This window comes from Dendronephthya gigantea, unplaced genomic scaffold (assembly GCF_004324835.1).
Source record: "Dendronephthya gigantea isolate DGI-Jeju-01 unplaced genomic scaffold, DenGig_1.0 000172F, whole genome shotgun sequence".
Classification (NCBI taxonomy): Eukaryota; Metazoa; Cnidaria; class Anthozoa; order Malacalcyonacea; family Nephtheidae; genus Dendronephthya; species Dendronephthya gigantea.
Window position 1 is genome coordinate 34,923 of NW_021163182.1, and position 24,797 is coordinate 59,719.

The 24,797-nt window shown below is 37.3% G+C and overlaps 1 protein-coding gene across 2 annotated transcripts; it reads left to right on the plus strand.

Moving 5' to 3' along the window:
* Nucleotides 1-1,575: 1,575 nt before the first annotated feature.
* LOC114537997 lies at nt 1,576-22,236 on the plus strand. 2 transcript variants are annotated; one of them, XM_028559109.1, is made up of 3 exons: nt 1,576-1,719; nt 12,805-15,114; nt 22,051-22,236. In XM_028559109.1, the coding sequence occupies exon 2, from the start codon at nt 12,813-12,815 to the stop codon at nt 14,214-14,216; it is 1,404 nt and encodes a 467-aa protein (XP_028414910.1). In that variant the 5' UTR covers nt 1,576-1,719; nt 12,805-12,812; the 3' UTR covers nt 14,217-15,114; nt 22,051-22,236. The 2 variants fall into 2 exon arrangements, with proteins under 2 accessions (XP_028414910.1, XP_028414908.1); XM_028559107.1 differs by lacking the exon at nt 22,051-22,236 and adding an exon at nt 16,663-17,273.
* Nucleotides 22,237-24,797: the final 2,561 nt, after the last annotated feature.

Genomic DNA, 24,797 nt, shown 5'->3' on the forward strand with positions numbered 1-24,797 from the left:
TAATTTAACGCCCCATAACATGATTATTTACTTTTGCGTTACTGGGGAAAGACATGTGAATTTACTGAAATGCATTACGAAAACAAAGAGCTTTATTCAAAAACGACAATATTTTCACATTTTTGTCTTACCATTACCAGGTTCCCGGATAATGCAATATAATGCAATATAATGGTTAGCAAGTAGCTAACGCGTTGCTGAAATGACATTAGAGAATTCCTCACGAAAAACTTGCCGCACACAAGAGTAACTTGCTGAGCTAACATGCAGCATAGCTAATAGCCACATGAGGTCTTTAGCTCAGCTAATAGACACGCGTGATTTTTAGCTCAGCTATATTAGAGAGTTTACGAGTCACGACGCGGCTAAGAAGAAGACGCCTTAGAAAGGCTTGGTAACAAACGCGGACCAAGCCGCCTCGTCCTATTTTGTTCCTTACATTACGAAACACAACGCGCCGGGTAAAGGCTAGTTTCCACTCAGGAAAATTCTCCTTTGGAGTAGGAGAGGACAGAAAAGTTTCCTTTGTGTAAACGCCGCCTAAAAACTCACCGACAAAAGAATTATTTTCCTGTCCGTTCCGATCCAAAGAACATTTTTCCTGAGTGGAAACTAGCCTTAAAACATCAATAATACAAGTATCCCGCCCCCGAAATGAAGCGGTATATATGCGGCCCTAGCAGGTATTAAGTGACAATCAGTGATGTGTCCGCCATACTGCGGTCAGCTCATCGAAATGCTGATAACGTATGATGATGGTCAGGGACAGCTGAGTGGTAAAAAGATAGAAGGGATAATGCCAGCACGAAGGGTGGTCCGTAGAAAATTCGCAACGACGCGCTTTTGATTAGCCTGCTCGCAGATTGAATTAAAGTGGATGTTTATGATTGTTATTGCAATTTGTGTGTGCGTGCTCAAACAATCCACCCTAACTTTCCCAATCATGAAGATAGCTGTACATTGGCAATCCCATGAAATTTGGAGAAGATCAAACCCACAGTTTACAGTTTTTGAAGTTTGTTCGAAAAATTTCACAATTCTAGTGCAACGGTTCTAATCTGTTAATAGCAAATATGACAAAACTCTCTTATAAAGAGTTGTAGTGAATAGTGGATTAACTAAGTCCTATATTTATCTCTCCTGACGAAGGCCCTTACGTCGAAACGTCGAGAAGTGTTTTGTCTATTTTAGGCAGTTGTTATACCACATTTGATGCACAAGTCCTATTTAGTTGAAACTTGAAAATTTTCACTTCTCATCATCACTTTTCGCCTGACGATGCCTATATTTTAGTTGAAACGTACAAAATTAAAAATCAAAATTTTTACTTTTTACGGAATTTTTACGGTTCTATAGTTATATATTTAATAAGAAGTTAATTTGAATCAATCTTCAGTGTACGAAATCAAAGATCAAAAATGGCAATGGCGACGAAACGATATGAAAACTTCTGTGTAAAATTTTTCATCACTTGCGTGACATTAAGCCGTCTTTATTGCTACAGACGTGATACTTTCAAGATGAAATATCAAATAACAAGGGGAGTTCCCTGTGCGATAATTGGTTTCATTTTGAAATTATATGACAAAACTGTGAAGACCGGGTCTTCCGATTTCTAACTTCTCTGTAATCATTCAAAATTTTATCTTGAGACCATTGTAAGGAACACTTTGGTTAATACAACAATTCCATCCTGGTTGAACATGAAATAAAATCGAGGTTAGTATTTGATATGTATTGTGTTGATTGTTTTGGTCACGAGTCACATTCCAATCAGTGCTTGCTCGCACAACATCTGGCCGCTCTGTACCCGTTTAAGCCGTGCTTTGCTAACAAATTAAGTGTAGTGGAAACAGAAACTAAGAGTTAAAATTGTGTTTAGCAACAGAGTATGAATGAATCGATACTTAACATCCATGAAAGTGCTTCATTACCATGCATGATATTGGCCTCTTATTTAAGACATGATATCAAATAGCTTGGAATTCGAAATCATTAGGCTGTAAATAAAGACAAACTCTTCCATTAAAAACTGTGTCTTTTGAGGAAACACTTTCGTAACGTTAATGCACAATAATATCCTGGTTGTACAAAACGAGGTTGTATTTGAATTTGAAATTTTGAATTGTGTTTGTTTTGATCACGAGTCTAAATTGACTCATTTGCTGATCGTATATACACTGATATGTTTGTGGCTGCTGCGATCAGCGAAGAAGGTTTTGTAGTTTATCTTTCTCCTGTGTCCGTGTATATATATTTCATAATATTGTTGATTTGTCAAAATTTACTCTTACGAATCATTCGCTCAGCGATAATTTTCCAGCCTGCGGTGCAGACGCTTCGATATAGAGAGGAGCGCAAGCATAAGCATCTGCGCATTGGAGCGCCGATCCTTGTTCAATCACGTTGGTATTCCCAAAAAAATGGGATTCGTATATGATCGGTTGTGATTCGCTGTTAATTTATGAACAAATTGTAATTATTACTCGCGCTCTAGGGGAATGCGCGAGTCTAGGTTTCGTGTAAGTCGCGTTTTGGACCTCGATGACCCGGTGATGCATTGCGCACTTGTATCGAAATCTCGCAATATGGGCACTGCTGCGAGGAGTGACGATACCTGACAATACAAGCCACATTTTACAAACAACATACGAAGGATGCAAAATATATATGCACAGAACATATTACTACGGTGCAACGTTTACATATTGTTTGGTGCGATGTTTACTTCCGGCTATATGAAAGCAAGATTGGCATGGTAGAAAACACGGATACCGGATAGGCGGATACCGGATAGTCGGATACCGGATAAACAGATAAACGGACAGTCGGATACCGGATAAACGGATAGACGGATAACGGATAGACGGATAAACGGATAATATATTCATATGATCAAATTTTCTAAATTGACAATGATTAAAAAAATGTAAAATGGCTTATCAATGTTTCGTATTCAATTATAAAAAGACAAGTATCGGAATGTGGTTCTCACAAATTGAAATATTAGTCAAGTTAACTTTAGTCATACTCATGCCCCCAGCTTAATACATGAAACATATGAACAAGTTTAAATTAAACAAACATACATCTACAATTCACGCGTAGAGTCGAACTAACTCGATATGAAATAACAAGTTAACAACTCATATCTAGCTGTTTCGTAAAAAAGAAGCATGATTCACTTTTGGTCATATTTGTAATACAGTAGTCCCTCGCTAACTCGAACTCCCAAGGGGAAAGAAAAATTGCTCGAGTTACCGGGAGTTCGAGTTAACCGGAGTTAGTGTCAGATTACGTTTATTATAAATAGTTTCCAGTTGTCAAAATGCTATCTTCACACATTTAAAAGTTTGCTGATCTATGATTCGAAAACAAAGTTCGAATTAACCGGATATATTTGACCAAGGGAAAACAAAATTTGTTCGAATTAGCGAGGAGTTCGAGTTAAGCGAGTTCGAGTTAAGCGGAGTAAATTACTATAAATTTAACACTGTCAAATTCAAGGGGGATTGGATTTAGTTCGAGTTAGCTAGGAGTTCGAGTTAAGCGAGTTCGAGTTAGCGTGGGACTACTGTATTTAACAAATAATAGCTTGTCCCCTTTTTGCGCAACGATCCACAACAATGTGAAAAATGTTATAGCTCTGCATTACTTGAGCCAGCGAAACAGCAATTTTCTTTCTCACGACTATTAGCTTGAAATCCTCAAGGCTGTTGTTTTCAAGCGTGACACCTTGAAAAACAAGCTATTGTTTGTTTGTATACTATCACACTTACTTCAAACTTGTCACGATTTGCATAACATGTAATTAGAAACCGCGTATTACATGCATTTATACGCATGCATGTAATCGTTGTCAAAAGCTATTCGGCAAGGCCATGAGTTGGTCAAGGACTTCTAATACTAAATCAAACAATCTAAACCGAATTTAAGAGTTTGCGCCAATGTCATTTAAACTTCCGAGCTTGAGAAAGCGGCGAAAGGAAAAGCTGCTCCTGATTTGCCTTCTTTTGACTACGAAAGTCTTGCGGAAAAGGAGCAGATTGGCTATGGGGCTTTCGGCATTGTTGTTAAAGCCAAATATGATGGTGAGATTGTTGTCGCCAAGAAATTGCTGGGAGAGTCGGAGGATGAGGAAAAGTGTTTTGTGAAAGAGGCAAGATTGTTGCATTCGTTAAAGCACGACAACGTGGTTTGTTTCAAAGCTTTTTCAACGTCTCCACTTGCGATCATGATGGAATACTTATATTTTGATTTTTCGCTTTTCGAAATATCAAAGACGGTTAGCAATTTAGTGGAGTTCCTAAACTATCTTGACAAAATTGATGGTTTAGGCTGTTTCAGCAATAACTTGATTCCAAAGATGGGTTACGAGATTTCTAAAGGTTTGGAGCACCTACACTCTAAAGGGATTGCGCATCGGGATCTCAAAGCTAAGAATATATTGGTTACCAATAAACATTATTCCAATATACCGGATGAGAAAACGAGATTTGAAGCTTTTTCAGCAAGACCTGTGATCTGTAAATTGGCAGACTTTGGAGAAAGCAGATCACATGTTATCCAGACGGCAGCGCTCCACTCCTCTACCGCAAATGTTGATAGGTAAGGCTATATATATATAGTCTCATGACTTTAACAACTATAACAATCCTATCTATGTATATAGCGGTTTAAATTATGGTTTATAAGTCGAATTCCATTGATTTTTTATAATAAACGTTGCAAATAAAATGCTATGATAATATTTTGGTCGTTAATTCGATTATGTTTTATGCAAACAATGTGTGGGTTGAAGTTTTTTCCAACAGTTCCTCGATTCGCTTTTAATATACCTTTTATATATTATATAGAGGGACGTCGGTTTATATGGCACCAGAAATATTGGTAAAATCATGCCGCCTAAAATCTGCCAACTTCGAAAATTTAAAGAAAGTTGATGTATGGGCATTTGGAATGGTTATGTTCAATTTGGTTAACCCAAATTTGAAATTCCCATTCCAGTTGGATCTTGCGAGGGACGTTTCTATTTTGGAGCAACTCCCAAATATTCTACAAAAGCGAAAGTCTCCATCTGAATCACCAAAATACAAACAGCAGCAAGAATCAGTATGGGCTCCAGTTATTGCAATAAAAAAAAGATGTACGTTATTCCATCCGGATTCCCGACCAACAGCAACAGAAATTACCAATGAATTTAGGAAACTTATCACCGAGAATGAAAACGATGCGAATTCTGAAAGACCTAACATGGAGGAAAGGTTCGTTGTACTTTTTTCTATGTATATAAGCTATAGCGATAATTAATTAGTTTTTTTTATAGAACTTCCGCATGACTATAATTTCCACGATACGTATATGAAAAGTTAATAAAAAGAATTTTGTCTTTTGTTGGTATACATCGAACAAACTGACTTCAGTCTTTTGTGTAAAGTTTACATGTGTATAGGAATCTTAGGAGTAATTTAATTTTATATTATCTCATGATTCAATCGTTTAGATCTCTGGGTATATCATCGGAAAAAACGCACGCACAAAACAACGCAGTTGATCAGCCGCCAACAGCCATTCCCACGAACCCGCGAGATGATAATTCCGAAATTGTACCTTCTCGTCAAAATCAACTAGAAGATTTCATAATAGACCTAACAAATACGTCAGATTCAGAAGATGGACGCGATTTCACGCGTGGTCTAGGGTATGTGTAATCCTTTCTAGTGATAGTACACACGTCATGTACGGCTTGAATTATTTTGAATTTCCCTTTTAACGTCTCAAATGTTTAAATATCTTAGCCCTCAGAGGAGATCCACAGAAAAGTCGCGTAAAAGGGAAGGCAGCGTCGCCGGTCAGTTGCCACCTAGAAGAATTCAAGCAAACCCACATGAAGAATTAGAAGATGATTCTAATGTTGTCCCTTCCATGGTTCTTTCTCGATCACGTCGATCGTGAGTAAAAACATTAGTTTTTTCTGTTGCATATCACAATGTGATATTTTACGTGAAAAATGCTTCTAGAAATGCTTCAAATTCTTCTATTTGCTTACACATTGATGTAAATTTTGATTTGTCTGCAAGTAATCTTGCATTGGTCTTTAAGTTTTAGCCTAAATATTTATAATAGAATTCCTTATCTCCCTTTTCTAGGAAAAAGCGTTGTAGAGTCAGCGATTCTTCCGATTCCGAGAATGAATTAACCGACAATAGTGTTGAAATAATTTCATATTGCAACGGTGATCTTTTGATGCCAATATTCTCGAAAAGCCGAGTGGTGTTATCTCCCATAGAAATAATTTCAACTCTCTACAACGTTGAAAATGACACCTTGAGTAAGTCGAAAATCTGTAACCGACAGCCAATTGAAGTGGATCGCCATTGTTCATTTCTCGTTGATTTGCATTCGCTCAAAGCATACGATGATATTAAATGCGACGACGTAGGGAGCTGGAAAGATCTTAGCTGCAACAAATTTCCATTCGTCCAACGGAATGGAAAGTACGTGTTGGAGAAAAAAGCGTTGAAAGATCCACAACTAAAAAATGTCAGCATTCTAAAACGGACATATTTTATGTTACAAGAAGATGGCGAAGACGATTTTAGGAGACGAATTGACACGATTATTTGTAAGTAATTGACACGATTATTTGTGACGACTATTCAGATGAAAAATAGGGCTAATTATTTCTTTTATTTTTCATACTTGTAGTGCCCAATGGTACACCTTTTCGCTATTCATTGGTACAGTACTCATTTAAGAACGGTACCGAACGACCATTAAAACCAAAACGTCATGGCAACGCCAAAAAGGACTCTGGCACTAAACACTTTGTAAGAACTTGGGAGAGCACAAAGCAAAGCATGAGAAGTGCATCGACGACGCTTCAGCCTCGAGATACCGTACATAAAGTCATTACGGAAGATCTAGGCGGGATTGCAGCATGCTCCAGCGTTGGACAGATACCACGAGGACGGCAGCAAGTAAAAGATCTCGGAAAAGCTCGCAAACGAGAAGTTCCTCTCAAGTCATTGTCATCTGGAAGCGGAAACGATGATCCATGGTTTCGTCTTCTTGGAGAATGTAAGAAACAGGCAGCGAATGCTAAAACTGCCTTTATTCGTGATGTTCGAGTTGCTCCCGAGCCATTATGTGTCATGAGCACAAATCGGCAAATGAACGATTTGCACCGATTTTGCTGCAACCCACTAGAATTTAAACCATTTACAGTGGACCCTACTTTCGATATTGGTAAGTTCAATTTCACACCCATTACGTACCAACATTTGCTCCTGGAGAACAAACGCGATGGCACACATCCTTCTATTATTGGACCAGTGCTACTCCACGATAAAAAGACTTTCGAAACATACTCAATCTTTGGTGGAGCAATGAAAACAATTAAACCTGAGCTACGAGATGTTATGGCGTTTGGAACAAATGACGAGCGAGCTCTTGCTGATGGATTCAAAAATAACTTCGAACGGTCAGTGCATCTTCTATGCGAACTTCACCTAAGGAAGAACATTGAGAGTAAGTTGAAGGACTTGAATATCGCGGCAGATATTAAACGCGAAGTCATCGCAGATATTTTTGGTCTAACAACAGGAACTGTGCACGAGAGTGGATTGATTAGCGCAACAAACGAGCAGCAATTCCAAAGCATCCTCGAACAGCTGAAAGAAAAGTGGTCGGGCAAACACGACAACGGTGCCATATTCCACGAATGGTTTTGCACTAGGAAAGCCAAGGAGTTCTTGAACTCAGCGATACAGTCTGTTCGTCAGAGAGCTGGTCTTGGCTGCCCACCAGTACGGTTCACGACAAACAGGTCGGAGCAAACCAACAGGTTGATCCAGGAGTTCGTGCGAAAGGAAAATAATGGTAAGAAAGTCATAGATAAATTTCCTTTTTGCGTCTCCTTGGCAAAGCTGATCAACAACCACAAACAAGAAATAGAGCTTGCAATTATTGGAAGTGGCGAGTATAAATTTCGGGAAGGTTTTCGATTCTTGGAAGTCTCGACTGAGAAGTGGGCAAAAATGCGCGAAGATCAGAGGAAAAATGCCCTGGAAAGAGTGCACAATGTAGATCTAGACCACCATTCTCGCTCATCTCGCGACGTCATTACACCGTTCGTTCGTTCCAGCACAGAACCAGTGGTTAATGATATCGTTGACGCCGGTTTAGATTGGATTGCACGGGATCTTTTGTCAACCATGGTCGGCAAAGCAATAAAGTTGGCAAAAGAAGACGGTAAAGTTATCGTTCAAGGTAATCAAACCTACATCGTTGCTTCTCAATCTAATGAATGAATGCCCCACGTCGTGAATGTTTACGCCAATGGAATGACCAAGTGCGACGACAAGTGTCCTTGTTACATTTCGCGCAAGATATGTAAGCATACAATTGCCGTCAACCTGAAATTCAAGAAAATGGCTGAGTATCTTCGCTGGTTCGTTAGCACTCAAAGACGTTCCGGTGGAGTGAATTTTTCGAAAGCGATAACATATGGAATGCCACAAGGACGTGGGAAGAAAGGTGGTCGAGCACCGCGAAAGAAAGGTAGCAGAGTAGGTCAAACTGTAACGACAATTTTGCCTAGCCCGTTGGTGCTTCCCTCACGAAATACTCCTGGACCCAGTCAAACAACCAACTCGTCCATTTCCGAGCATCCGCAGTTCACTGACCCACACCTTACTCCCACAACGCTATTTCTTCCGCAACAGAATGATTTGTCCATAGTTCAACCGCAGTCTATTGACCCACACATTCCACCTTCAACGCTATTCCAGCAGTTATCAAGCCATGCCATGAACACTTTCGGTCATCCTCAAGTAACCCAATCCACTTTTACCAACACCGTTCAACCAAGAGCGTCTACCAACGCACATCCACCAACACAACAGGTCGGTTACCCAAACCAATACCCGGACAATTTTTAATATATCTGTTAAAATTTTGTCCTTCGTCAACTTCTACATGCTTTGGATGTGGCAATTCTCTACTTGACGCTGGTCGCATTCCAGTTCCACCAAATGATTTAGTTGTTGTATCCAAAATGCCACGTGAGTATTCATACCAAGGACAACCGAGGAGTAAAGTAGGTAATGTGTACTTTCACTGCAATTTGTCGTGCGTCAGGCGCAAAGAACGAAACTTTCATTCGTACCAGTTATGTCCAATCGCTCCAGCAATTCAAGCAAACCTCCAGTTTATCCATGGACATCATTTGAGGAATAATTTTGGAATTTGAGAATGCAACGGACATAAATTAGTATAGGGGCTTTATGTATTTTATTTGCTTTTAAAATGAACGTTTTGTTAGGGTATAGCGAGGACTTAGATAGCTATACAACATTGCGATATACTTGTCTTAAAAAAATTTTGTGGCATGAGCCAACCTTGATCATATGAATAGATAAACTGGTCATTATTCTCGTACACTATTTTGTTATCCGTCTATCCGTTTATCCATCTTTACGCGTGGATTGTAGATGTATGTTTGTTTAATTCAAACTTCTTCATATGTTTCATGTATTAAGCTGGGGGCATGAGTATGACTAAAGTTAACTTGACTAATATTTCAATTTGTGAGAACCACATTCCGATACTTGTCTTTTTATAATTGAATACGAAACATTGATGAGCCATTTTACATTTTTTTAATCATTGTCAATTAAGAAAATTCTGATCATATGAATATATTATCCGTTTATCCGTCTATCCGTTTATCCGTCTATCCGTTTATCCGTTTATCCGTCTATCCGTCTATCCGTCTATCCGTTTATCCGTCTATCCGTTTATCCGGTATCCGACTATCCGGTATCCGCCTATCCGGTATCCGTGTTTTCTACCATGCCAAGCAAGATTTATTATCGATGTTTTGGCAGGCCAGGCTTAGACGTTCAAATGTTTGTAAATGATACTTAAATACCTGGGACCGGTTGTGTAAAACTCTTAACTACATTTAAGTAGATAAATCGTAGTTAACTAGAAAATACATTATTCTGATTGGCCAATTCTGCCCCTAAACGTTAACTACCTTTTTATACAACCGGCCCCTGAATGTGTCAACTGACGACTGACATTATGAACAATACAAATCAGTACTATAATACAACTAGTTTTTTTAAGGCTTTCGTCGGAACTAGAACACTGCACTCCGCAGTCGATATATACAAGCATTGATACAGTAATATGTCACGCCGTGCGGATTGTTAGGCTATACCTATAATCGCGGTACGGCGGGAATTGTGATTTGTGATAATAATGTAAATGCATATTATTTATTTTTATTTCGAGCATTTAGCGTTTAAAATTTTGATAACCTCTTTTAGCACACTATTATAATGTTCCAATTAATGTACGCCAAAAGGTATGTTTCCACCCATTCCATACTTGGATTTAACAAACCTGTTCCAAATAGGCCTGTGTGGATCCCTTGAAATAAAAATTGTATTGAGTAACTCTACGACGGTCATATATGGTGAGCTATTTTTCATGCAGATGGATAAGGCATGCACACAGCTGGCATCTAATATAACTGGCTTCTTTCCAAGCTACTTTTGCGGACGCAAGCTGCCATTAAAACACTTCTCAGCAAAGGTGTTCGCTTTTTAAGCTCTCCATCAAGTTTTGTTAAGGAGAAGTTAACAATATCCTCTTTAACAGTTTTGCGCAAAATACTTGGATTCTTTCATAGTAACATGTGCATTAAAACTTATAAAACCATGTAGATATTGTTATGGTTACTGGAACTGCATAAGAGGGCTGTCCTACAATTCAATATTGCCGTTGTCAGAATAGTAAATGAGGGTGAATAAACTAGAATATGAAATATTTTTAATACACTACAGCCGTGTACATAATAGTATACCATCAATCCTGCGTGCTGGATAAAAATTGTGTCGAGTGAATTGTGTACGACTGTCATATATGGTGGGTTATTTTTCATGCAGATTGATTGACAAGGCCATGCACACAGCTGGCATCCAATATAACTGGGTTCTTTCCAAGCTACTTTTGCGGACGCAAGCTGCCATTAAAACACTTCTCAGCAAATGTGTTCGCTTTTTAAGTTCTCTATCAAGTTTTGTTAAGGAGAAATTAACAATATCCTCTTAACCAGTTTTGCGCAAAATACTTTGATTCTTCCTTGAAAACATGGCCGCACACTCTCGATCTATCCCCTTCAAAAATAAAATGATGATCTTTTCTCTGATCTTTTCACAGAACCAGGCTGCCCGGGCAACTTCTGTGTATGTTCCTCTGCACAACATTTTACCCAATGATTTTCGATTTCCCCGCAAAATTCGAGACGAAGTTTTGCTTTTCCATCGCCCTTTAACGGATACAGTGATACTTGAAGCGTCAACATGTTCATGTTGCCGTCTTTGAGGCGTCGAAGTTGATTTAGGTTGAAAATATTCAACAGGAGACGAAGAACAGTGTGTGTTTTCGCCTTGACGAACAATAGGTAGAGTTACTGGGTCTTCATTTCCATCAAATAACAATGTTCATTTGGCAGTCGCCTTTGTTTTATCCATTTATCCTTTGTCCTTCTTTTTCACGGTATTAACGCAAAAGATTGCTGCAAAAGTTTTGTCTTTGCGGCAGAGTTTTCAGGCACGCACTACATATATGCTGAGAGGTTGAGTGAACGGCAAAAAAAAGGTCTTCAATCTCTTTAATTGTCAAGTGCCCACTTAATTTCGATCATAAGGTTTTGTTAAAACTGAAAACACAGAATGCATGAAAGGGAAGCAGACGCCATGAATAATCATTGCTAATTATGATATTTGCACGTATTTAATTTCTAAAAGTGTCCATGTGACTGAACAGGATCGGCGCTCCAATGCGCAGTCGCTTATATGCGTGTGTTCCTTTGTAATTCGAAGCATCTGCACCGCAGACTATGATTTTCATGCAGAGTTTTATTTTCGCTTTGTAGTTTAAATAATCTCTAAAAAATTATTGTGTCGAAATTTTTGTAAGATCTATCATCACCTTTTGCGATAAGCATGATCAAATATATCGAAATGCCCGATGTCTTTTTGGTCAGGTACCAATATACCAAAAATTACCATGAAAACTATACATAATGAATTGTCCACCCCACGTGCATATATGATGCTCATCAAATATACTGGTAGAAAACGTCTAGATACCGTATACTTAATAAAAACAGATAATCAGAAACGAAAACCCAGGAGGCCTATAGCCTTTTCAAGATACGGTCTCATTTCTGTCGTTATCTCTGATCTGATAATACGTTAAATTTGACAAATATACAGATCAACGAAGCCCGAATTTATAAGCTGCAAGCTTTTCATAGCTTTTTTGAGTTAGTTGAAGTTTTTTCAAAAAGGTTCCCGTCAATTTACAATGATCAAAATGTATTTAAATCAAATGCCTATTGATACGGCAGCGTAATGTCTCGTATAAAACAAACGACTTTAACAACTTAACGCCACCCATACCTGAAAATAGCCGATCCAATGATTGATATCACAACTATAAGTAGGATTTTTTTGGCAAACACCAATTCACTGGTCGAAAATTAGTCTAGAAGAATGCATTTATTTGTTGATAGACAATTCTAGTTTTTCTAATCTATTGGTAGCAAATATGGCAAAACTCTTTTATAAAGAGTTCCCGTGAAGAGTGGTTTAACTAAGTCCTATTTAATTGAAAATGGAATATTTTCCTTTTCCTGCACGCGTTTTTTTTACAGGAAAAATTTCCATGAAGACTGTTCCATTTTGCTCCTTATAATATTTAGGTTAAATTGTTTTATATTTCTAGGAACAAGAATGTCCCGATTGCCATGGGAAAGCGAGGAAAGCCAAAACTACATTCGAGCGGACTACATTGTCACTGATACTGTAAGGAAGGAATTGAGGGATTTCTTTGTTCAGAAATGGAACAAACGTTACCAGGCTTCTCTTGGAGCATGGGATGACACAAACGAAGGTGGTAGTCAGTTGTTTAATCTGGAGAAAAAACGAACAAGGCCAAATAAGTCCATGCTTCAGTCCAAATTTCAAAATGGAAATACAAATGAGTGGGATTGTACTGTACTTTTTGATGCAATTCTTTATTCCAACTCAATCGGTGGTAGTCTTAGTACAACAGAAAAGACTGAAATCGATATTCTTCGAAAACAGCGAAATGAAATAACTCATAATATACCTGAAAAAACGCTAACTAATAAAGACTTTCAAACCATGACAACAAAAGTTGAGAATGCATTGGGTGCATTGGGACTGTCAATCAACGAGGTCGTTCGAATAAAAAACCTGTTTGCGTCATTTATAATTCTTCCCCCTGAACCAGCCCATGATGTCGTTTACTGCTCTGACAAGATACACGAAATAAGAGAAGACATTGAAAAGTTGCGCAGTGATAACGATGGCAAACTTACATATTTTTACATCTCTGGAAATCCAGGCAGTGGAAAATCTCAACTCCCGAGACAAGTTTGTGAAGATATTTGCAAAGATGTTCATGCGAAGGACGAAGCAATGTTTGTGATGACATTGAACGGAAAAGATTTAGATTCTCTTTTTTCTTCATATGAAGATTTTTGTCGTCGGCTGAATTGTAACGAGAGCGCATTGCAAAGTGTTTCAAGTTCATCTAAAACTAAAGAAGAGAAAATCAAAGATTTAAGATCGCAAATATCTTGCAGGATTAAAAATTGGAAAAAGTGGTGGATCATCGTAGACAATGTGGAAAATATAGAACTCATATTTCCACTACTGCCTCTGAAAGGAGACGAAGTTTGGAAGAACGGCCAAGTTATATTAACAACACAAAACACAAATGCTGTTCCACAAGACAGCATTTCAACTAAGCATATCTCACTTATTCATGGAATGAATGGCCAAGAGTGTCGCCAGTTGCTTGTTCTCTTATCAAATACCGAAGTCGATAACCCAATACTAGATGAAGTGGCGGAGAAGTTAGATCGTCAACCACTGGCAATGGCCGCGGCAGCCTTGTATATGAGAGAAGTAACCAATAGTTGCCCAGATTTTTCTTGGCGAGATTATTTACGAAAACTTGAGAAAGGTAAAAGGGGGTTAACAGAAAAACGTCTTCAGCAGATTAATTCAGTAGCATATTCGTCGACCATGAGCACAGCAGTGCTGCTAGCTGTTGAAAAATGTGCAGAAAATAACACAATCCTTGAACATTCAACCTTTTCTCTTTGATATCATTTGAACCACTACCGCTTGATCTTGTTGTAAAGTATGTTCAGCAGCAAGAAGACTTAGAGGCCGAGGATATTATTCCGACATTAAAACACTGCTCGTTGTTTGTTCAAGTTTGTAATGATCGTGATATCCGCCTTCATCGTGTTGTTCATGAAGCTGTTAAAACACTTTTCAACAAAACTAAAGGAGAAAACATTAGCAAAATTATTTCCGACGCTGTAAAAACAATGAGTTCAGTGATAGAGGAGATAAAAGCAAATTAATTCCGCATTTGAAAGCATTTAAGAAGGAAATGAATAACAGCATTTTACCTGATCAAGCGTTATACGTAATCAGTTTCGATTTTGAAAAAACTGAAATTTGCAGAATATACGATTTTTTTGGGAAAACCCTTAACGACTACAGTTCTGACTATAAACTTTCCACTGAATTCCATCAGCTCGCACTGAAAATACGGGTAGAATATTTTAGAGTAAACCACCCGGACGTTGCTACTTCATACGTCAACCTGGGTTTGGCATGTATAACAGGATGTGATCTGGAATGCGCTGCAGATTATTTTAAACGTTCTTTAGAAATTCGATTAGATCGACTAGGACCGAACCATACTCAAGTTGCTATCTCATACAACAAACTGGGTGATGTGTGCAAAAGTAAAGGTGATCTCGATCTTGCTAATGATTATTATCAACGTGCGTTGAAAATTCAATTGGATCGACTGGGACCGAAACATACTAATGTTGCTATCTCATACAGCAACCTGGGTGATGTGTGTAAAAGAAAAGGTGATTTTGATCTTGCTAATGATTATCATCAACGGGCTCTGAAAATTAAATTAGAGAAATGCGAGGCGAACCATACTGACGTGGCCACTTCCTACAACAATTTGGAACAGGTGCGTAATCTGCTTGATTTAAATTCCACGATATTAGAAATTGACGTATTTGCGGCGAGCAATAAATAATTATTGGATGTTGTTGAACGCCATAATTTTTATTAAGAATTATTAAGGCAGATGTTGGTTAGCGGTTGCTTTGAAATCGTGAACGTGAAAATTGCAAAATTCTACTTTTTCTGTACTTCATATGCTAACATGTACAAAGCGGGAGGAAACTAGGGGGATCATTTCTTCTGCAAACGTATTATATTTACGTACAAAAAATCCGTCGGGCAGAACGAAAATATTAACATGTACCATTTATTGACTAAATTATTCTTCAAGCTTCTCCCAAAATGTGAACAAAAAATTCGAAAAGAAATGGGAACAATAAATAGAGACATCCAAAATTAAAGGTTTCGAAGCTAATCTATAAACAGGTCAAATAACTTAAAAGACTTTTCAAAAAAAATTAACTTTCCATATATTTTGCATTTATGAAACATAGCTAACTGACAGAATTGGTGTCAACTGAGTCATTTTGCATGGGTATGACATATTTTGGTACGATAGGATGGTGATACGACGCATGGCGAGAAATTTTGGACACGCACAGGGGGGTTCTAATTTATTCTAACGAATAAATTGTCCTAATTTATTCTAACGAATCACAAGTGAAATACACACGATATATCACATTCTAAATACCCTAAAATGCCACAAAAAAAGTTCGAATATGCCTTAAAACCATGGCAACAAGTCAAGGCTTGGTTGCCTAGCAAATATGGACGATGAAAAACAATTTCAGTTATTTTTTGAAGAGTTTTTTGGGGAAAAAGGTCAGTTTTGATGAAAATATAACGTTGAAATTGCTGATTTTTGAAGCTAAAAACCGCAAGAGATATATATTCTTCACATTTTTGCACTGATGGGTGTTCAAAATCATCGCTCGGAGTTTAGAAAACCGATAGAACATTTTGGTTATCGTGGCCCGATCGCGAGAAAATCTTAGAAGTTCAACGGTCAAAACAACTTTCGACGCTATAAATGGTGTTTTTCTATACTTTAATCGCCGTTAGCTATTTCCTGCAAAACCGCAAGAAGTATTAACATCTAAATATCATCCATGATATCAAAATATCAAGTTTTACGTCTAAAAACAGAATCAGATAGAACATTTTCACATTTTTAAAAAGTTTAGAGGTAAGGCCACATTTTTAATATAACCCTAATAAAGCCGTGTGATTTCGTGTGGCCATATTGTTTCGAATCTCCCGAAGTCTGTGTATCTACCGCGCGTGCGTGTCCAAAATTTCTCGCCATGGATAAGGTTAAAATTTATCAAAGAATAACTCGTTTATATCATAATTATTAAAAACAACGGTTAGTTTAGCAACTTTTGTGCATAGGTAAAATTAGCATAAATTGGCATATTGGGAGAAAGTCGCAAACTGTTTGAAAGTTTATAAATATTATCAAGGTCAAGCTAATAATCATGATATAAACCTGCAGTAGAAATTTTTACAACAATTCAGGCTGAATGATTCCGATGTTGGTAATTTTTAGAATAATCTAGCTATTCAGCGTAAAAAGAATGGTCAACAAACTGCTTCAGTTGGCACAAGAAGACCTCGCCGTAAAAACATATGCAACATCACATGAATACAGGGAAAATATTATCCTAAGAGTTGAAGCAAACGTGTTGAAGCAAACGACCAAGCTGAAGATTTAGAAATGATATCCTGGCAGCAGATCGAAAGAATGGCGAAAAGTTGGAATAATTAGTAAAAACTTTATTTAAGTTCGTTGGGCTTTGTCAACAAAGCGCTGGTTTCAACGAGGAGCGTCATACAGCTTTTACAACTTTGAAGTAAGCCAAATAGAACAGAATCAGGAAATTCAACATATCAGGGAGCATATCAAGCCGCACCAAATCTACGACGTGCATGTGCAGCCGCTATATCAGCAATGGGAGTCAACTTTTAATTTGTTTTACATTATGCTTTGGCATTCTTTATCAAATTGAATGTAAAATTTTGGTTCGTGTTATGTAACTTTAGGAACAAACACAGCATCTCTTTTCGTCCGCCTCGCAGATTTAGTTTATCCTAAGCTCGTGTTGCTGGCAATGTGCCGAAAATTATTTCTAGAACGCTTTACGAGTCACTGATAGATGCTGGCACTCTTTAACTTTAATCTTTTACAGCGAATGAACCTTTTTGATTATTACAGAGACTTAAAAAATCTAATAAGAGAAACACATGCAACCAACGCGCGAAGCTGTCAGTAATTTATTTGACGCTATAAATGACCCGGTTATCCTTGATAGTCATGAAAAATTCAAATTTTTGCCTTGAAACAGAGAAATCTGGCCCATTAATTACTTCTCTTCTTCTCCGATGTTTTTTGTCAAATGTCCCGATATACCGTCATACTATTGTCGGTGATTTCAACAAAATAACTAATACAACATGTGACTTCCTACAAGTGCTTGACCCAGAGAAGATTTGTGATTCAGGTTTTCTTTTTACAGCATAATTAGATCCGTGAAAATTGATGGTAGTGAGTTTAAAAATTAACGAATCTCAAAAGAGAATTATAATAATTAAAATGCAATTTAAAAATTGTAAACATTTCCGTCGGTATTATTGCAATCACGACTGATTTTCACATTTGTTTTATGAACAGTCTTTTCCCCCTTCTCTGCAAGCATGGCGAATTATCCAAGAATATTCATTTTCATGGCTTAATCACTATCATGTGGGGATAAAAATCAAACGGGCATGTACAGAACGATTAAATGTATAGAACTAATCACTCGCCCTGAAGTTTGAACATCCCAGTTTTCCCTACCTATACACGCACTCCAAAATTGTGTGAAAAATAAACCCATGATTTACGTATATCAAAAAGAGCGTCTTCTTGACCCATGAGTGCTTCCACAGGCGACTTGTAATTTCTACAGTGTGTCAAACGTGATAGATCCGAAATGGTTGCCAATTAAGAGCATGCTTTCAACCTTTTCTCTTTGATATCATTTGAACCACTACCACTTGATCTTGTGGTAAAATATGTTCAGCAGCAAGAAGACTTAGAGGCCGAGGATATTATTCCGACATTAAAACACTGCTCGTTGTTTGTTCAAATTTGTAAGGATGGTGATATCCGCCTTCATCGTGTTGTTCATGAAGCTGTTAAAACACTTTTCAACAAACTAAAGGAGATAATATTTCCGATACTGAAGTTCCAAAAAAGAGAAGAAAAATAACTCAAAATATTACGAAAGTGATTAAAGACGTTGTGAAAACAATGAGTTACTTCAATGATAGAGAAGATAAAAGCAAATTAATTCCGCATTTGAAAGCATTTAAGAAGGAAGTGAATAATAACAACATTTTACCTGATCAAGCGTTATATGTCATCAGTTTCGATTTTGAAAAAACTGAAATTTGCAGAATATACGATTTTTTGGGGGAAACCCTTAACTATTACAGTTCTGACTATAAGCTTTCCACTGAATTCTATCAGCTCGCACTGAAAATACGGGTAGAATATTTTGGAGAAAATCACACGCACGTTGCTACTTCATACGCCAACCTGGGTTCGGCATGCATAACAGGATGTGATCTTGATCTTGCTAATGATTATTATCAACGTGCGTTGAAAACTCAATTGGATCGACTAGGACCGAAACATATTAATGTTGCTATGTCATACAGCAACCTGGGTGATGTGTGTAAAAGTAAAGATGATCTTGATCGTGCTAAAGATTATTATAAACGTGCGTTGGAAATTGAATTGGATCTACTAGGACCGAAACATACGAATGTTGCTACCTCATACTGCAACCTGGGTAGTTTGTGTCAAATTAAAGGTGATCTTGGTCTTGCTAATGATTATTATCAACGTGCCTTGGAAATTGAATTTGATCGACTAGGACCGAAACATCCTCATGTTGCTATCTCATACAACAATCTGGGTAGTGTGTGTAAAAGTAAAGGTGATCTTGACCGTGCTAATAGACAGATTTAGATTGAGGACGCGGACGTCAAGAGGACGTGAAATTGCGCGCAAAGGTCTGGGTCGAGAACGCCGTCGTGTCGAGTACCAAAACAGATTTAGATTGTGTAATCAGGACGTCAAGAAGACGTTTAAAGCGTATTAGAATACAATGCAGTAAATGAAAAAGATTCCTTTCACAGGCCCAGACTCACCTAATTTTTCATGATTTTTTCCGACAAATTTGATGGGAAAATTGGATGTTAATGCAAAACAGACATGGTAAAAACCACAACCAAATATTGACAATGTTTTAAATTTATGAACAAGTTATAAAATCGTATAAAGTTTATTTTATACAATGTGCCTAGATTGTGACTAAAATAGCTGAAGTGAACTTGTAGCTTTAATATTTTGTTTTAATGATTATCCTTTGTGATTGTTCACAATACACATAATTGATTTTGAAATAAATTTGCCGTTGAATGTCTGCAGTGTACTCAAATTTCGTGATGCTGTCGTGATGTTTTATGGTTTTAGCTGTTTTTTATACGAAATAGTTTATGCCAATAGCTGTGCCAATAGTTTGTGATGGCCCTTGGTGGCTTACAATCTGTTCGCGATGCTTTAATGCTTGCCAGAGAAAAGCAGTATATTTCTAATACCGAATTTATTTTACTGTTTGAATATAATTTATCCAAACCATTATTTCCATACTGGAAATTTGAATCATTTGATCTGGATTCTTGGGATGATGAAGAATGCAAGATTGAGCTGAGATTTGCCAAGTCACAGCTGGCCTTGTTACAGCGTTTGCTCAGAATTCCTGACAAGATCACTTGCCAGCAAGGAACTACATGCTCTGGTAGAGAAGGACTATGCATATTTCTTAAACGACTAGCTTACCCATGCAGGTATTCCGACATGGCTATTCGTTTTGGTAGAAACCCATCCGAGATATGCCTCATATTTAATAAGGTTCTAGAATTGGTCTATGATGCAAACCATCACCGCCTGGAGAGTTGGAATCAACCTTTTTTGTCACAAGAGCTGCTACAGACTTGTGCTGATGCAGTACATGACAAGGGTACCCCATTGGAAAACTGCTTTGGATTTATTGATGGCACAGTTCGCCCAATAGCTCGTCCAAAATACTACCAGAGAGAAGTGTACAATGGTCACAAGAGGGTGCATTCGATTAAATTTCAGAGTGTTGTACTGCCGAATGGTCTTATTGCTAATCTTGCTGGGCCTTATGAAGGTAAAAGACATGATAGTACAATGCTTCGTGAGTCACAGCTGCTAGCTTCTTTAAGGGAGGTTGCCTTCTACAACAACCAACCACTCTGTCTTTATGGTGATCCATCCTACCCATTGGGGATACATTTGCAAGCACCATTTAGAAATAGGGAGCTTACACCTGAAATGAGGGAGTTTAACAAAGCTATGAGTGCTGTGAGAGTCTCGGTAGAGTGGATGTTTGGTAACATCACGAAATATTTTAGCTTTGTGGATTTTAAAAGGCAGATGAAAGTACATTTAAGTGCAATCGGAAAGATCTATTGTGCCTCTGCATTACTCCAGAATGCCCATACCTGTCTGTATGAGAATATTGTCTCTCAAACATTTCAGCTGCAACAACCAACAATTTATGAATATTTTTGGTGATATTTCACTAACAATGTCTCATGGCTGTAGCTTTGGGAGGGAATAGTTGAGAAGAGTGACATCCCTCTGATATTAGCTGACCTGACACCAAAATGACAAATTTATTGGCAAATCATTCTATACTCTGCCAAAAATATTTCAGTGACTCAGATCAAAAGTAATAGTTACAGCAAAACATATAAATAACACTGCATTAATTAGAAAGTTTGAGAAAAATGGTATCTCTACCAAAAATTTTACCCCCCCCCCTTTTCAACAATTTTGGTAAAGGAAATGTTATTTCTGGGCAGATTATGACATAGACAGATATAGACAAAATATTACACATTAATTAATTGGCATGAAGAGTTTGACCTTTAAATAAAGTTGTAAACCTGATCTGATTTCCATCAACTGATCAGTGTCGTCTTCCATATCAATCAATTCTTCCAGCAACATTTCGTCTTCAGTCAGCTCAGCACCACCTTCACCTGTTGATCTCTCTTCTCTGGCCATTCTAGCTCGATATTTTTTTTATATCATCTTATAGTGGTCTCTTACTGCCCTTGATGTGACATCTTGACCCATAGCACTCATGTTGTCAGCCACCTTTTGCCACTGCATTCCCCGTTCCCTCGACCTTTGCTTGTGGACAAGAACACCCTCTGCGGCAACCTCTTTCAGCAATTCAAGGTCTTTTGCTTTTGACCAAACCATACTGCACCTAGTAAAATATTTAGTCACAATACTAGCAATATAAATAGCATTGTACTCTAGTCAGACATCATACCATTGATACCAACAACTTCGTAATAATTTTAATAATTTTGCAGGTCGGATTTTTAGTTACCTTTTTTTTGGGCAGTCACCTTCCTTGTCTTCCATAGCAAGAGAATTAGCTGTAAAAAATCACAGTTATCTTTAGTTTATATCTTTGTATAGTAATTACTAAATTACAGCAAACAAGGTACTAGTACACTAAATCGATGTTTAATACTAAAATAATATGAAAAGTGATATATAAAAACTATGAAAACTATCTCTGAAAACAAAAGTAAAACCGTATGCCCAAACATTACGGCATTAAGCGAATTCGTGGTTTATGTTTTTGAGTTTACACTGTGACTGTATATATGTTTGTTTATATAACCAAATACCGAAACCACTGCAAAACCGGAAACAAATTTTGCCAAGTAAATTATGCAAATTAAATCAGCTTGATCTGCATTATATACGAAATCAACAAAGACAGTAATTTGTAACAAAGAATAAATTATGACTTTTATTCCTTTACATACCTTTTTTCAGGAACAAAATAAACAAAAAAACTTGACGTCCTAGGCACGACGTGAAAACTTGCTTTTGCCGTCCTGAAAATCACGAAAACGACGTCGCTATAAACACAACACCATATTTTCGCGCCATATTACGCCATTCAACGTCCTCTTGACGTCCGCGTCCTCAATCTAAATCTGTCTAATGATTATTATCAACGTGCGTTTGAAATTAAATTGGATCAACTAGGACCGAACCATACTGATGTTGCTATCTCATACAGCAACCTGGGTAATGTGTGTAAAAGTAAAGGTCATCTTGATCTTGCTAATGATTATTATCAACGTTCGTTGGAAATTAGATTGGATCGACTAGGACCGAACCATATTGATGTTGCTATCTCATACAGCAACCTGGGTAATGTGTGTAAAAGTAAAGGTGATCTTGATCTTGCTAATGATTATTATCAACGTGCGTTGGAAATTAAATTGGATCGACTAGGACCGAACCATACTAATGTTGCTATCTCATACAGCAACCTGGGTGATGATGTGTGTAAAAGTAAAGGTGATCTTGATCGTGCTAATGATTATTATCGACGTGCGTTGAAAATTCAATTGGATCAACTAGGACCGAACCATACTCATGTTGCTATCTCATACAGCAACCTGGGTGATGTGTGTAAAACTAAAGGTGATCTTGATCTTGCTAATGATTATTATCAACGTTCGTTGGAAATTACATTGGATCGACTAGGACCGAACCATACTGATGTTGCTATCTCATACAGCAAACTGGGTGATGTGTGTAAAAGTAAAGGTGATCTTGATCTTGCTAATGATTATTATCAACGTGGGTTGGATATTCAATTGGATCGACTAGGACAAAACCATACTAATGTTGCTATATCATACAGCAACCTGGGTGATGTGTGTAAAAGTAAAGGTGATCTTGATCTTGCTAATGATTATTATCAACGTTCGTTGGAAATTAGATTGGATCGACTAGGACCGAACCATACTGATGTTGCTATTTCATACAGCAAACTGGGTGATGTGTGTAAAAGTAAAGGTGATCTTGATCTTGCTAATGATTATTATCAACGTGGGTTGGAAATTCAATTGGATCGACTAGGACCGTACCATGCTAGTGTTGCTAACTCATACAGCAACCTGGGTGATGTGTGGAAAAGTAAAGGTGATCTTGATCGTGCTAATGATTATTATCAACGTGCGTTGGAAATTGAATTGGATCGACTAGGACCGAACCATACTGATGTTGCTATCTCATACAGCAACCTGGGTGATGTGTGTAAAAGAAAAGGTGATCTTGATCTTGAACCGAAGCATACTGACGTGGCAACTTCATACAACAGGTGCGTAATCTGCTTGATTTAAGTTTGACGATAATAGAAATTGACGTATTTGCGGCGAGCAATAAATAATTATTGGATGTGGTTGAAACGTTCTTGGAACCTAGTTTAGTCAGAGAGTTCTGCCGAGAGAGTTTAGAATTAAATTATGAACATTATAGAAATCTCTCTATCGCGCAAATAAAACGGATTCAATAAAAATTATTATGGTGTTTTAAAATCAGGTCGATCTTCGACGTCAAATATTTGCTAAATCTAAGCTGTGTCGTCTCTACGACACGGCTTAGATTTAGCCTTAATTCATTGAAATATGTTGTAAATAAGGTTTATAAACTTTGGAAAACCAGTAAACCACGCAATTTTTTTATCTTCGAAAACAAGATCAAGAATTCCATAAAAACTATAATTTGTAGATATGATTGATAACTACAAATATCGAATAATGATGAAACAATTATTGAATGAGGTTTAATCGCGATTCAGTCGCGAAAATTGCAAAATTCTATTTTTTCTGTACTTCATATGCTAACATGTACAAAAACTGCAGGAAACTAGGGGGATCATTTCTTCTGCAAACGTACAGTGATATACGTACATAAAATCCGTCGGGGAGAACGAAAATATTAATATGTACCATTTATTGACTAAATTATTCGGCAAGCTTCTCCCAAAATATCAACAAAAAATGCGAAAAGAAATGTGAACAATAAATAGAGACATCAAAAATTAAAGGGTTTCAAAGCTATAATCTATAAACAGGTCAAGTAACTTAAAATACTCTTCAAAAAAATCGCCTTTCCATATATTTCCATTAACATAGCTAACTGACAGAATTAGTGTCAAGTCGGTCAATTTTGCATGGGTATGACATATTTTTGTGCGATAGAATGGTGATACGACGAGAGGATTAAAATTATAATGCAAGAATACCTCGTTTATATCATAATTAAAATAATTAAAAACAACGACTAACGGAGCTACTTTATGCATGGGTAAAATTAGCATAATGGAGAAAGTCGCGAACTGTTTATAAATATTTACTTATACTTATTAAAGTTCATAAATATGATCAACGTGAAGCTAATCATTATGATAAACCTGCAGTAGAAATTTTTAGAAAAATTGGGGCTGAATCACTCCGATATTGCTAATTTTTAGTAACCTGGCTATTGAGCGTAAAAAGAATAGTCTACAAACTGCTTCAGTTGGCACAAGAAGACGTCGCCGTAAAAACATATGCAACATCACATGAATACAGGGAAAATATTATCCAAAGAGTTGAAGCAAACGTGTTGAAGCAAACGACCAGGTTGAAGATTTAGAAATGATATCCTGGCAGCAGATCGCAGGAATCGCGAAAAGTGGAAATAATTAGTAAAAACTTTATTTAAGTACGTTGACCCCTGCC